The sequence below is a fragment of the Mustelus asterias genome, chromosome 14 (assembly GCF_964213995.1).
Source record: "Mustelus asterias chromosome 14, sMusAst1.hap1.1, whole genome shotgun sequence".
Taxonomy (NCBI): domain Eukaryota; kingdom Metazoa; phylum Chordata; class Chondrichthyes; order Carcharhiniformes; family Triakidae; genus Mustelus; species Mustelus asterias.
The window spans coordinates 81,049,119-81,064,526 of record NC_135814.1 but is presented as its reverse complement, the minus strand read 5'-3'; the positions used below and the strand labels follow the sequence as shown (position 1 = coordinate 81,064,526).

The following is a 15,408-nucleotide window of genomic DNA, read 5'->3' as shown; positions in this document are numbered from 1 at the left end:
ATTCCTTTCTAAATGCGCATACATCCTATCTCTAAGAATCCTCTCCAACAACTTCCCGACCACGGACGTCAAGCTCACCGGCCTATAATTTCCCGGGTTATCCTTCCTACCCTTCTTAAATAACGGGACCACATTAGCTATCCTCCAATCCTCTGGGACCTCACCTGTGTCCAGTGACGAGACAAAGATTTGCGTCAGAGGCCCAGCGATTTCATCTCTCGTCTCCCTGAGCAGCCTTGGATAGATTCCATCAGGCCCTGGGGATTTGTCAGTCTTTATATTCCCTAAAAAACCTAACACTTCCTCCCTTGTAATGGAGATTTTCTCTAACAGATCAACACTCCCCTCCGAGACACTCCCAGTCAACACATCCCTCTCCTTAGTGAATACCGACGCAAAGTATTCATTTAGGATCTCCCCTACTTCTTTGGGCTCTAAGCATAATTAGGTGATGTGACAGAATGAACAAAGGCTGATAAAATCTATCACAGTACGGTCGCACAGTGGTTAGCACTGTTGCCTCACAGCGCCAGGGACCTGGGTTTGATTCTGGCCTTGGGTGACATTTCGTGTGGAGTTTGCACCTTCTCCCTGTGTCTGCTTGTTTCCTCCAGGTCCTCTGGTTTCCTCCCAAGGTCCCAACAATGTGCAGGTACGGGAATTGGCTATGCTAAATTGCCCCTCAGTGTCCAAAGATGTATAGGTTAGATGGATTAGCCATGCTAAATGCATTGGGTTACGGAGATAGGGCGGAAGGGAGGGCCTGAGTTGGATGCTCTTTCGGAGAGTCGTGCAGACTTGATGGGCCGAATAGCCTCTTTCTGCACTGTAGGGATTCTACAGTTCTATTACAGAGAACACTAATCACCCAACCTTCAAATCAGAGTAGTTGGACGAATGCAGGGAAACAGTGAGAAACTGAGGGATGCTGCTTTGGTTATGTGTGTATGTTCAAACCTGTTTCTACCAAGTCTCAGCTCAATAACTTCTTCAAACCCACTTTCCAATGATGGTGTCAGCACAGTCATTAGACAAAAAGGAATGAAGAAGAACAGGAAAAAACAAGTTAGTTGCAGTCTGATACCCGAAATAGGCACTTATGATTGAAGTTTCTTTAAATATTTTTTTTCCAACGAGCGTATAATTTTCCTGCACAATACATGCTTCACTTGAATGCACACACATGCCGCAGACTCATCAAATGCAGAATTAGTACAAGAGCATTTACGAACAAGGAAATGGAACTGCTGAATTTCAGAGAGTACAGACAGAAGAAGTTTCAAGACGTACTTATCTTGTTAAGATCAAATAGCCTATGGTGTATAACGGGGGTCTCCAAACTTTTCAGTACGAGGGCCACATCGTATATTTTATACATTTTCGGGGGCCAAAGAAAAAAAATTAGTTTTATAAATGAACTGGCGATGATTAAGCCCGTGAGATCAAATAAAATTCACTGTTGAAACAACAGGTTTCAGAACACAAGACATATCCACATATTTTCCGCACAATGCTTGTTGATGGATAATGCAATGCAGAAACATGGGCTTTGAGAATCCACCAACCTCACAAACTTTTGTGATTTGTCCAACCAAACCTTTCTTCACCCAAGACATGTTCTTTCCTCCATCAATTGTCACGCATTGCCGTTTATTCCACTCCAGGTTATATTCTAACACAGTTTTTTGCAATTCTTTGAAGATGTCTTCTCCAGTTACTGTGCTGTCCATGCTATACACTGATGCTAATTCTTGTGTCACATTAAATTCACTGTCGACGCCATGAATGAATACTAGGAGTTGTGATGTGTCACACACATCAGTCGATTCATCAAGTGCGAGAGAATACAACTGAAAATTTCTTGCTTTGTCTGCAATTTAATGAAATATATTGCTTCCTATATCCTCAATTCTACGAGCAACAGTATTTGGCGCAAGACTGATGATTTTGAACAGATTTGCTTTTTCTGGGCATAACTCTTCCACTGCTTCCATTATACACTCTTTGATGAGATCTCCATCAGTGAATGGCTTTCCTCTTTTAGCCAACACATAAGCTAGTTTGTAACTGGCCCTGGTTAAAGCTTCATTTTCAGTTATCTTCTGCGTAAAAAAAGCTTGTTGGGAAAGCAGCCTGCGTTGCATTGATTCAAATTTTTCCGAACGCTGTGTTCCTGTGAATTGGGAATAACTTGGTTCATGTTTGGTCTCATAGTGCCGACGTACATTGTACTCCTTCAAAACTGCAGCAGTTTTGTTGCATATGACACACAAGGCTTTATCACCTGCTTGTACAAAGAAGTACTTTACACCCCATTCTTCATTAAACAGGCGGCACTCACTGTCCACTTTTCTTTTTTCCTTCCATAACGGAATTGGTCTGAATTGCCGCCATCATTGTCATTGTTCTCGCTCATTTCAGACAGATGGAGTTTACAGATTGGATAAAGCAGCTGTCACTCAGTCAATGCAGAGCGGCAATTGGATAACAGACGTCTCAATTGCTGATTCGTTTAATGAACTGTCAGTCACAGGATGGCAACTCTGATTGGACAATAGGCCGGTAAAGAAGGCAAGGATTCTCATGGGTCCATCAGACACCGCGCGGAGCGGCAGCAAATGTCCGGCCTGTGGCTTCCGTCCCCGCGTCCGGATCCTGAGTCAGCGGCGGGGTTCCGGACGCGGGAGTGTTTTTGGCAGCGGGAATCCCGTCCCGCCCCACTGGCTGCGGGCCAGATGTAGCCCGCTGCGGGCCGGATGTGGCCCGCGGGCCATAGTTTGGAGACCCCTGGCGTAGAACATAACATCCAATTTTTAATCATTTAATAGATTGCCTTTATTCCATATACATTTTTCACATCATAGAAATCATAGAAACCCTACAGTGCAGAAGGAGGCCATTCGGCCCATCGAGTCTGCACCGACCACAATCCCACCCAGGCCCTACCCCCACATATTTAGCCGCTAATACCTCTAACCTACGCATCTCAGGACTCTAAGGGGCAATTTTTAACCTGGCCAATCAACCTAACCCGCACATCTTTGGACTGTGGGAGGAAACCGGAGCACCCGGAGGAAACCCACGCAGACACGAGGAGAATGTGCAAACTCCACACAGACAGTGACCCGAGCCGGGAATCGAACCCAGGACCCTGGAGCTGTGAAGCAGCAGTGCTAACCACTGTGCTACCGTGCCGCCCCCGCACATACTGTGCTTATCTAGGTGAAGAATGTTAGTATACAGTACTTTTCTGGAGGTTACTGCATCTATGATCAAACCTGTCTTCTCTCAATATCCACGCTTCAAACTTGTTGACAGGAGTCATTGTATATAGCAACCAGAAGATCTGGCTGAGTTTCTTAGTCACCCTACCAGACCTTTGAATGGTCCTATCATATATTAAGCTGATCTTTCTATTCTAACCTTACCTGTAACTGCAACACTATATTCTGCACTCCATCCTTTCCTTCTCCCCATGTACTCTATGAATGGTGTGTTTTGCCTGTATAGCGTGCAAGAAACAATATTTTCACTGTATCCCTGTACATGTGACAATAAATCCAAAGATGTGCAGGTTAGGTTGATTGGCCATGCTAAATTGACCCTAGTGTGCGAGGATTAGCAGGGTAAATATGTGGGGTTATGGGAATAGGGCCTGGGTGAGATTGTGGTTGGTGCAGACTCGATGGGCTGAATGGCCTCCTTCTGCACTGCATGGATTGTATGGATTCTATAATAAATCAAATCAAATTGGGTACCTCTCCATAAGTTTGCAATCAACTATATTAAGATGATCTTAGGGGAGCAAGAGGGAATGACACTGAATCTTTGTTCTTCACATCCCAAGGCTCAAGAGACAAATAAAGCAGCATGAGGCTACTGGTGTAGGGAGGTGGACTTCAAATAACCACTGGCTATTTAGTTTAGAAAACAAATGACTGTGTTAATAGCTACTGGAAGGAAGGCAAAGAAAAGTTGCTATAAAGAAATATTAATGAGAGTTAGGATCAATTTATTCCAACACAAACCTTCACTTTAGCCCAAACTAATCCTCTTACTCAGTTTTTGGAAAACATACTGTCAACATCAAAATGTTGCCTTTGTTTAGAGCAGTGTAACAGACAGATAAGATGCTCTGCAGCTACACAATATCTGGTCAAGAACTGGTGAACGTCTTTGAGGAAAAAATGAATGCTAGAGAACCCTATGTTTGTCGCAGACACTATTGAAAACTCGCTGCTTTGCTTCAATCTGTTTTTAAAATCCTCAAAAGGACAATGTGTAGATCCTGGCAAATGTTTGGTGAATTATTTTAAGCTTAATCTGGTGAGGGATGTCAATACTGATAAGGAGAACATTTTCCAGATTTGACACCCAGGTGCCTGCAAGAAGTTGCAGGAAGGTATAACATAAGGCAAAAATGGACTAAAACTGTCTGATCCATTGTAGTAATGTGCCTTAACTATATTATCTATAGAACATCATAACTGAGTTTTTCTATTTCCCACAGTGGCTGCCAGGACAGAATATGACAACCTGGTGTCAAGTAGCAGATGTATGAATCATAAAGATGTCATGATCTTACCATTTTTTGCCTGAATTTTTGTCCTTAATGGGTGATTCTGCAATCTAGGAAAATATGCACTTCACATGTATTGACTTGCTCAGAGTGCAAAATAGTCACAGGATAAGGCTAAAGACAAGTTATGCATTCATCGTTTAGCTGAAAAGAATAATTTGGTACTGAATCTGAGCAAAGTTTAAAGAACACTAGGTTTAAAGAACACTAAGTTTAAAAATTACTAGGGGGGCATAGGTTTAAGGGGCGAGGGGCAAGTTTTAAAAGAGATATATGAGGCAGATTTTTTACACAGAGAGTGGTGGGTGCCTGGAACTCGTTGCCGGGGGAGGTAGTGGAAGCGGATACGGTAGTGACTTTTAAGGGCGTCTTGACAAGTACGTGAATGAGATGGGAATAGAGGGATATGGTCCCCGGAAGCATAGAGGGTTTAGTTAAGTCAGGCAGCATGGTCGGTGCAGGCTTGGAGGGCTGAAGGGCCTGTTCCTGTGCTGTAATTTTCTTTGTTCTAACACTTTCAGAGTGAAACAATTGAAATAAAAATGAAAAAGTTAAGAAAGAACAATCTAAAATTATACAGCCGAAGAGAACAGGGGAGAATAAGTAAAAGACAAAAATAAGTTGAGTAGAAAAGAGCAACTGGAGATCTGAGGTGTGAGGAAAAGCTCCAGGTTTAAGGAAGAGTAGAACCACAGTCCCTGACATGGCTGTACTATTTCCTAAACACTTCCCTATTGTCCTGCCAAACAATAATAAATGGCAATGGCAGGATAGTACATGGATGTACATTGACTATTAATTGAGTTGAAACTCTAAAAATCTATTTTACTTAGGGTTCCAACAATCAACATTAAAGCTTTGACATTCTATACATGTTGGACATTATTTTTTTAACACTGTTCATGCCTTATAGTTGTCAGTTTGTGACTTGTTTTTATTACACAATTACAGAAGGTAAATTGAGAATTTATAAAGTTGGCTTTGTAAGTATAGAGTTACAGGCAGGATTTTATTTTATTCATCCTGGTTGGAGTCTTCACTTTCTTGGATTGGGATGCAAACACGACGAGTGCCAAATTCATATTTTCTGATGTTTTCCAAGGTTAGTCCTCTCCTCCCAAAACGGCCCACAGGCCTTATTCCACGTCCAGTATACCAAGAGGAATCAATATCAGCATCTGCAAAACAAGGCATGAGGATTATATTATCAGCACATTGCATCCTGTTATTGGCTCATGTGATCAAGAAAAAAATGTTTATTTACATCAGAGCTTCTTTCATTTGCTTCATAATGATCTCTCATCTTAGTAACCCATACCAGGTATGGTTCTAAGGGGTTGGAGGTTTTTTGTACCTTGCTCTTAATTTTCTCCAGTTTCTATCCTTCAATTACAGTTTAAGAACTTGAGAATGAATGTTTGAAAACTGTTCATTTAAAGGGGAGGAAGCGTGTTTTAAAATGAACCTTAAACTGGTGTTGCACAGAGTTAGCTCCTGATCTCAACTTTGCTTGCAGATGGGTGCCTGAGACATTGGTCAGACATCTCCCCACAAGAAGAAAGAAAAATTGAGATAGGAGAAAAAAAAGTAACTGGCTTATTTTGTACACATCCTGGTGCCTGGTTTCAGTGACTCTATTGGAGATCTGGCAACAGATGCTCACCCCTTTGTCCTTTCAAGTATAGAGAGGAGCCTACCATATACAGATATGAATCAAAACTAAGGAGAAAGAGACATAAAAAGGACCAATGTTTTTGCTTAAGATGAATTATGGTGTTATTTATGAAAAGGAAATTGGAGCTTCAGCAAAGTGCCTAATCCAGCACAAGTATGGAAATAAAAATTCAAAAATGTTTAGGTACATGAAAAAACCATTGATTTCAATTCTCCCAGCCTCCCATCCATTGACTCTGTCTACACTTCCCGCTGCCTCGGAAAAGCAGCCAGCCTAATCTAGGACCCTGCACACACCGGACATACTCTCTTCCATCTTCTTCCGTCGGGATACAGATACAAAAGTCTGAGGTCACACACCAACTGACTCAAGAACAGCCTTTTCCCGGCTGCCATCAGACTTTTGAATGGACCTACCTCATATTAAGTTGATCTTTCTCTATGCCCTAGCTATGACTGAAACACTGCATTCTGCACTCTCTCCTTTTCTTCTCTATGAACAGTTGCTTTGCATAGCACGCAAGAAACAATACTTTTCACTATGCCAATACATGTGACAATCATAAATCAAATAAAATTCTCGCTACTGAGCTTTTTATTAAGTAGTTCAATCCTTTCTCTTGCTACAGAAATTCACAACTTTTGAATCTTGTTTAATGGCCTACCTCTAATTTATCCCTAAACTGTGTGATACTTCAGCTGAGTTCCCTCTTACTCCCAACATCCTACTTTTAAAAATTTGTTCTCCTTCAACACAGCAAACGATTTACTTTGATGAACCTTGCCAATTCCCGTTGTAATGTTGAAAACTTCAGTTAGTTCAAAAGGAGTAAAAATTCACCAGCTTCCAGTTTTCAGCAATAGGCACTGGAATTGATAATAATTGATCCTTGGATCTTATAAACATACTTCTCACATGCCCATCGCACTCCCACAGGCTGCTCACCCAATTGAAAACTTCAATTGTGACCGCCTGCCACGTCAGATAAATCCTGGAAGCAAGGTTTGAGTGGGCTACACAACTCACATAGAGTCAGGAGAGCACTCCAGTCCCACAAGATAAGAAAATGTTCACAACATTTGGATTTGGATACGTTGAAGATTCCTAAGCAGAGTAAGTACAACACTGCCCCTCTCATCAGAGACAAATTTCTGAAAGGGGTCATGGGAAAGGATAAGTTCCTCATTTTCATATTCAGGAACCGGGGACACCTAAAAAAGAGTCTCATGAATTTAGTGGTGGGTCCTTTGCTTGTGTAGATTGGCACAAGATGCTACATTGCTAAATTGGTATGATTTGCCCCTGAATTATGCCAGAAAAATGGATGCAATACATCCAATTCATAGCCCAATGCCATTTCTAACAAAAGTAAACCCAATTTCTTTAACCTGTTAATTTAAATTCTTAATACCCAGAATTATCTTCATTATTACCAAGTCCTATCAGCCTCACTCGAGGACAATAATCTTCCTATGATTATATGACTAATAATGTACAAGCAATTCAGTTGGAATATTCTAAATAAAGGCACAAAAGCAAAACAATTATGAGCGGCATGTTCAGTAAGCTGGACAATTACGGTCAAACTATTCTTTAGGAATTTTATTAACAATTTGAAGCTGATCGAAAAATAGGTGCTGAAGGTACCAATTGTGCTATTTTGCATTTCACACAATAAACTATTTCTCTTCACAAACTAAAAAATATCAGCTCAACCAACCCTGGAGGGAATGACTGCTTTGCAGCCAAGGTCCATTTTGCAAACAGTGCTTTAAGTTATAAGGATCTATCAGAGCAGGAAAATCTCCATCAATAATGCTGCTAAGACCACAAAGAAAACCAACTCTTCTGAGATGGTTAATGAGATAATGGATGATAAATCTTTTTTCCTGCTACAATGTAGAACTTTGAAAACTCAAATTTGGTATTGCCTGCCAGTACTTCCTCCTTTATGTTGTCTTTTCTTCCACTCTTTTCCACTGTCAACTTTATCACCTTTGCTCCTCAACTATTTGACTCTCAATCTCGTCAAGGTAGAGTGCATTTTCACCCCAGCTAAGGAGCTATTTCCCCTATTAGCATGCATAATTCAAGAAAGTTAGTTGACAATTGAGCCAGACTTTGTCCAGACACAGAGATTATATCCATGTTCTCTTTCTGGCAGGGATCTTTGGAAAATAATCAAGTACAGGAATCCTCAAAATTATTACTTCCTAGAATACAGGCTTACTGACCAGAGTAAGATGAGCAAATTCGGCAAAGATCAAGGATTAAACTTGGAATTTTATCGTCAACTTGTCTTTGAATAACATTAGGTGGATCATTTATTTCATTTATTTACTCGGACATTAGGAGAGTAATTTGTTCTGTTATACTGCACCTCAACAGGCTTCACTCAAATATACCTCTTCCCCTCTTCAAAAAAGCAAAGCGGCCGGAAAAAAAATGGAGATTTAACTTGCACTGTTTGAAAGCGGGGCATTGCTTTGGCTGCCAAATTTGTGGTGTTGCTGTAATATAAATTAGACTGAAAGGAGTACTATCTTGATATATTTTGCCCCATTAACTACATTTTCTCTTTACAGATGGTAACTGTATTTGCTCTTTTTTAATTTGTGCAGCTAGATTTTTTTATAAACTAAATTTCAACCCTCACGTCTGTTCTGGTTGCTGGTGGAAAATTTTGATCAAGACCCAGATTAACGTGTATCCATTCATGGTGAAGAGCGAGGAGAGACCAGAGAAAAATTGCACCATGAGTTGTAATTTGAAATATTAATTTTCTTCCCACTTTTTAAGATTTTCTTGGCAAATTTTGCATTGATCAAGTGAGAAACATCATGCTGAGGAACAGAGGTCAGTGTTTGTACAACACTATCAGCATCGAGCACTTCCAAGCCAGGTACATCACAGACAAGATGCTAAAATTAAACTGTCTCCATTCTCCTTTGTCAAGTATGCCAAAGTTAGGTGTAGGTTGGATTAAATGCAGCATTAAGTTTTCCCTATATTGTCGAAGGTTCTCCCAGGTGCCTAACCTGTCCCACTGTTAAAGCACATGACAAAGTTCCCTCTTTTTCCTCACCACATGCTCCCAAATTGGGTGCAACTAAGTTCCTTCTACTCTGGCATCTTTATTATTCTTTTGCCCCAACCTCAGGAGGAAGACCTCCAGCTGCAACATTTCTCATTAGAACCATCCACTGGCATTATCATATAGAATCACAGAATCCCTACAGTGCAGAGGAAGGCTATTTGGCCCTTCGAGTCTGCACTGTCTCAGTATCTTACCCAGGCCCACACCTTTCTCTCTATTTCTTAAAAGCAAAAAGCTCCTGAAATACTTTAAATTTTTAAAAATTTTAAACTTGACTTTAAAGTTCTGAACTCTTGAAAAAGTAACTATTTAGAAACCAGAATTTTTATTTTCTAAAACACGGAATAATACATTTTAAGGTTTCCAAAGCAGTGTAATATTGCTTTAAAAAAAACTTCAAAGTGGGTTGGCTCTACATTCACCCACTGTAGTCTAACTGGGTGTGAAGTATCATGGATTACATTTAGAGAAGCAATGTAAGTCAAAGTCTAGAATGTAATCTGACATCAACTGCACCTTTCACCAGCTAAGCATAAATGCAACTAGAGTGAAGTGAAGCATGAAGTTTCCTGTTGTTCAAACTTCTGATTTTTCTTCAAAGTTGGCAACAACACAAGTTTTCTATTCTTTGCAAATGTTATTATTTCCACATATAGAAAGTATATTGTTCTTCCCTAGCTGCAAGGCGACACAGAGCTGATGGCACCATTTCTCTCCTGGCATTGCACCTCCCTTGCCTGGCATATACATCTGGACATTATGGGGCAGCACATGGGCGGCATGGTAGCACAGTGGTTAGCACTGCTGCTTCACAGCTCCAGGGTCCCGGGTTCGATTCCCGGCTCGGGTCACTGTCTGTGTGGAGTTTGCACATTCTCCTCGTGTCTGCGTGGGTTTCCTCCGGGTGCTCCGGTTTCCTCCCATAGTCCAAAGATGTGCGGGTTAGGTTGATTGGCCAGGTTAAAAAAAATTGCCCCTTAGAGTCCTGGGATGCGTAGGTTAGAGGGATTAGTGGGTAAAATATGTGGGGGTAGGGCCTGGGTGGGATTGTGGTCGGTGCAGACTCGATGGGCCGAATGGCCTCCTTCTGCACTGTAGGGATTCTATGATCCATCGTGTCCTGACATGCCCTAAAATCTGGCATCCTCACTAAACCTCTTTCCCCCTTTAGGATGCTCCTTAAAACATACTTCTTTGACCAAGGTTCTGGCCATCTGATCTTATATCTTATGTGGTTTCATGTCAAATTTAGCTTTATGTTCATGTGAAGCACGTTAGGGCATCCCCCATACAAGAGTGTATTTTTGTATTAACAACACCTGTCATTCTCCCGCCGTTTATTTATTTCCCATTGCAATCATACACACGTTTTCCCTTCTCCTTTTGTTTAGTTCGAATGAGTTGCAGAAATTGCCTGATTCCTCATCATTTCATAAACACAAATCAATCCTCCCATCGCCAAGCGATCACTTACTCCTCCTGATCTCCACCGAGGAGCCTTGGACTCGAGACCCCGCATCAGGAAACGCGATGCACACCAGCAGGCAAAAGACACAGCAAATCGACAGCAGCTTCATTCCTCCACAAGGTTTGGGAAAATTCTTTCTGATGGGGTGTACGAAGCAGAGCAAGCGCTGCGAGGAATGAGCGAGCGACGTCAGTTCATACAGTAAATATATAAGCATTACATTACAAAATTAGAGAATAGTTCTATATTAAATGCAAAAATTACAGGAAATGTTTAAAAAACTCTGAACTTTGAATTCTGAAATGCAAAAGAGAAGTTGCAATGCAAGTTTGCACTAAGCAAAACATTGTATTAATCGTAAATCTAATTCAAGCAAAGTTAAAGAGGGATTGCTGGCTCCTGCCCAAGTGTACTCACCACTAGGTATCAAACAGGCGGGTTGTGAAGTTGCTGATCCGATCCAGTGAGATCCGCTTTTTATTTCGTTATTTGGCGATTACGTCAGTGACTGCCCGAATTCACTTTGCCCAGTTCCACTTTATAAGCGTCACTCAGCAGTGTTCTTCAAAGGGGAGCTTGCTAATGACAACGGCGTCAGTGTTATCTGCACTCTTCCCAACGACTGTTTGTCTCTTAGCTCCCATCTCCTCAAACTTCTCTGTCCTACTCGTTAAGCTCTTCCATATTTCATGGGGAGATCCCCTGGTCTGTATTACTGTACCTCGATTATCTCCAAGTCTCTTACATGATCTAAACTCAGAAATGACTATTGGCAAGAACGGTGAACAAACACTTTTATGACACTTCTCCGCTATTTAAATGAAACAAAAGTCCCAGTGATAAGAAGCATTCATCCGCCAATATGGACAACCCATAACATCTAGCCCCACCTACTTGTGTCTTCCTTGCTGTTTGACCATCTGTTCCAGCTCTTTCGCTCTCCTTGTCCTTTATTTTGTTTCAGCCTCTGCACAAAACTATTTCTTTGTTTCTCAATTCCCTAGTTTGTTATCTCTCGTTTAAAATATAAAAAAGCTTTAATGTTTTCAAATTAAAACCTCTGAAAATAATTGTTGAAGATAATAATAGTTAAAGGGTGCAGAAAGGGAAGCTCTGATTTAGAGACCTATGGGAGATGTGAGGATCGGCGTTGGTCTTCTTGGAGATCCTCTGCACTTGGAGCCGGCAGTTTGCGGTGTCGATGGTAGCCACGATGTGGAGATGCCGGCGTTGGGATCCACAGCTTTGGGTGTCTTGATTGCACTGTGCCTGATGCAGCCTTACCCCTGAGACACTCGCACACACATCGAGGTGAGCACCATTCCATTCGAGAGATGTGACATCGGGAGCCCTAGGGATGACAAGGTGTGAGTGAAATTACACCTATATGAGTATAGGGGGTGTCGGAGTAGAGTTAAGAGAAATCAGGAGGGCAAAAAGGGGACACAAAATTGTTTTGGCAGATAAGGCAAAGGAGAATCCAAAGAGCTACTACAAATACATAAAGGGCAAAAGAGTAACAAGGGAGAGAGTAGGGCCTCTTAAGGATCAACAAGGTCATCTATGTGCGGATCCACAAGAGATGGGTGAGATCCTAAATGAATATTTCTCATCAGTATTTACTGTTGAGAAAAGCATAGATGTTAGGGAACTTGGGGAATTAAATATTGATGTCTTGAGTGTACATATTACAGAGAAGGAGGTGCTGGAAGTCTTAAAGGGCATCAAGGTAGATAAATCTGCGGGACCTGATGAGGTATATCCCAGGAGTTGTGGGAGGCTAGGGAGGAAATTGCGGGTCCCCTAGCTGAGATATTTGAATCATCGATAGTCACGGGTGAGGTGCCTGAAGATTGGAGAGTGGCAAATGTTGTGCATTTGTTTTAAAAGGGCTGCAGGGAAAAGCCTGGGAACTACAGGCCAGTTAGCCTCACATCTGTGGTGGGTAAATTGTTGGAAGGTATTTTGAGAGACAGGATCTATAGGCATTTAGAGATGCAAGGACTGATTAGGGACAGTCAGCATGGCTTTGTGAGTGGAAAATCATGTCTCACAAATTTGATGGAGTTTTTTGAAGGGGTAACCAAGAAGGTAGATATGTGCAGTGCAGTTGATGTTGTCTACATGGACTTTAGCAAGACCTTTGACAAGGTACCACATGGTAGGTTGTTGTATAAAGTTAAATCTCACGGGATCCAGGGTGAGGTATCTAAATGGATACAAAATTGGCTTGACAGAAGCCAGAGGGTTGTAGAGAGTTGCTTTTCAAACTGGAGGCCTGTGACCAGCGGTGTGTTCTCAGGTGAAGAAGGCATCGGCATACTTGGTTTCATCAGTCAGAACATTGAATACAGGAGTTGGGACGTCTTGTTGAAGATTTACTAGGATGCTACCAGGACTTGATGGATTGAGTTAGAGGGAGAGGCTGAATAGACTGGGACCTTTTTCTCTGGAGCGTAGGAGGCTGAGGGGTGACCTTATAGAGGTCGATAAAGTAATGAGGGGCATAGACAAGGTAGATAGTCAATATATTTTCCCAAAGGTAGGGGAGTCTAAAACTAGGGAATAGGTTTAAGGGGAGGGGAGAGATACAAAAGTGTCCAGAGAGGCAATTCTTTCACACAGAGGGTGGTGAGTGTCTGGAACAAGCTGCCAGAGGTAGTAGTAGAGGTAGGTACAATTTTATTTTTTAAAAAGCATTTAGATAGTTACATGGGTACAATGGATATAGAGGGATATGGGCCAAATGCGGGCAATTGGGATTAGTTTAGGGGTTTTTAAAAAAAGGGCGGCATGGACAAGTTGGGCCGAAGGGCATGTTTCCATGCTGTAAACCTCTATGACTCTAAACCAAATTTGCTCCCGAAGTGGCATACCAATGATATTTCAGCTGCTCATGGTCATAGAAACATAGAAAAATTACAGCACAAAACAGGCCCTTCGGCCCCACAAGTTGTGCCGAACATATCCCTATCTAGTTTAAACTCTCCCCAGTAGCCTTAGCCAACCTTCCCGCCAGGATATTGGTCCCCCTGGGATTCAAATGCCACCCGTTTTTTTGTGTACAGGTCACTCCTGCCCCTAAAGAGGTCCCAATGGTCCAGGAACCTGTATCCCTGCCCCCCGCTCCAGTCCCTCAGCCACACATTCATCCTCCACCTCACTCCATTCCTGCCCTCACCTTCCCATGGCACAGGCAGCAATCCTGAGATTACTACCTTTGCTTTCCTCCTTCTCGGCTATTTCCCTAATTCCCTATATTCTCTTTTCATGACCCCTTCCCTCTTCCTACCCACATCAGCGGTACCAATATGTACCATTACCTCTGGCTCCTCTCCCTCCCACCTCAGGATTTCTGGGACTCGACCAGTGACATCCTGGATCCCGGCCCCAGGGAGGCAGACCACCATCCGAGACTCCCGCCTGCCTCCGCAAAAACGCCTGTCCGACCCCCTTACTGTCGAGTCTCCAATTAACACTGCCTTCCTCCTCTTTTCCTTAGCCCTCTGAGTTACAGGGCCGATGGTCAGAAGTGGAATCTGTTTAGCCAGTGATGAATGGCATTCATGGTTAACCCATGCCTGCTCTTCATTGATGGGATGTTAGATATGATGCAGTGTGCCTCCTTTACTATTGCCTTCACTCTCCAAGGCTGCATTCTGACCTTATGCCCTGTCGATTTTGAAACTTTGATGCAAGTCTATTGAGTTCAGCCTAGCCCTTCAACAGCACTGAATGAAATGATTAGCTTTGAGTTACCACCTGTGCAACAAGGTCTCTCTCCTTTGTAACTGACCTGGATCTTGTCCACTTTAGTAGCACCAACAAGTGAGTGTGCATCCCAAGGAGCCCCATAGCCCAGCTCATACCCCGTCCCAGACATAAGTGATCTTACTAACACTTTTGCATAACACCATCATTCTAGGATTTCAAGATGGTGCTGCTACTTCAGGACGGAGTTCAACCCTCCCTACCTCACTCTCCATGTGCCTCCAATTTACATTGAGCCTTACGATGTGCAAGTAGAACTGCCTCCGGTTATTCTCCAGCCTTTCCCATTAATACAGCCCTGCATACCAAGCTGTTCATTTTTCCTGTGGAGCACACAGCCTTTGCCACGCCCTGCAGCTGGGATACACCATTCTCCCAATGATTACTCCTGCTGTAGAGCCACTGCTCTTCTGCACTATCTCTTATCTCTGGCTTCAGACTGAGATCCACATTGCCCATGGATTGCCTGTGACCTGTGACTCCTTCCCAATTTGCAGCAGGAATCTCTCCATTCTGTAAGTCCTTTCTGCTAATCCCTGATTTAAACAGGAAGCTTGTCATAATTCCCTTTCCAAAGGCAACTAAGGACCCACAAAAGCCAAACCATCCCAAATTCTGCTGGGTGAACCATCCCTAATGTGCCACATTAACAAGACCCCACCACCTAATCTGGATTTTGAGTGCACCCCATTCCAGTAAACATTGTGATTTCCTGTTCACTCCCTTGTTTGTCAGTGTTTGGTGCACCCTTGTTGAGTCCAACCTCCCAGCGCTTCTGCCTTCCATTGTTCATCAACTTCATCCACCTCCTTGCCTCC

General features: G+C 42.5%; 1 protein-coding gene across 1 annotated transcript; it reads right to left on the bottom strand.

Annotated features, from left to right (window-relative positions):
• Positions 1 to 5,430: 5,430 nt before the first annotated feature.
• Positions 5,431 to 10,946, bottom strand: LOC144504071 (prolactin-releasing peptide-like). Its single transcript, XM_078229236.1, has 2 exons — positions 10,826 to 10,946; positions 5,431 to 5,757 (listed from the first exon to the last, which is right to left on the bottom strand). Exons 1-2 carry the CDS (start codon positions 10,926 to 10,928, stop codon positions 5,594 to 5,596), a joined length of 267 nt encoding a protein of 88 aa, XP_078085362.1. The 5' UTR covers positions 10,929 to 10,946; the 3' UTR covers positions 5,431 to 5,593.
• Positions 10,947 to 15,408: the final 4,462 nt, after the last annotated feature.

Bases quoted from the DNA above. Each gene is read 5' to 3' on its own strand.
- LOC144504071 (XM_078229236.1), bottom strand. From the start codon at position 10,928: ATGAAGCTGCTGTCGATTTGCTGTGTCTTTTGCCTGCTGGTGTGCATC. The intron at 5,758-10,825 runs GTAAGTGATCGC...CTTGTTTTGCAG, and splicing joins CTCGGTGGAGATCAGGAGGA to ATGCTGATATTGATTCCTCT.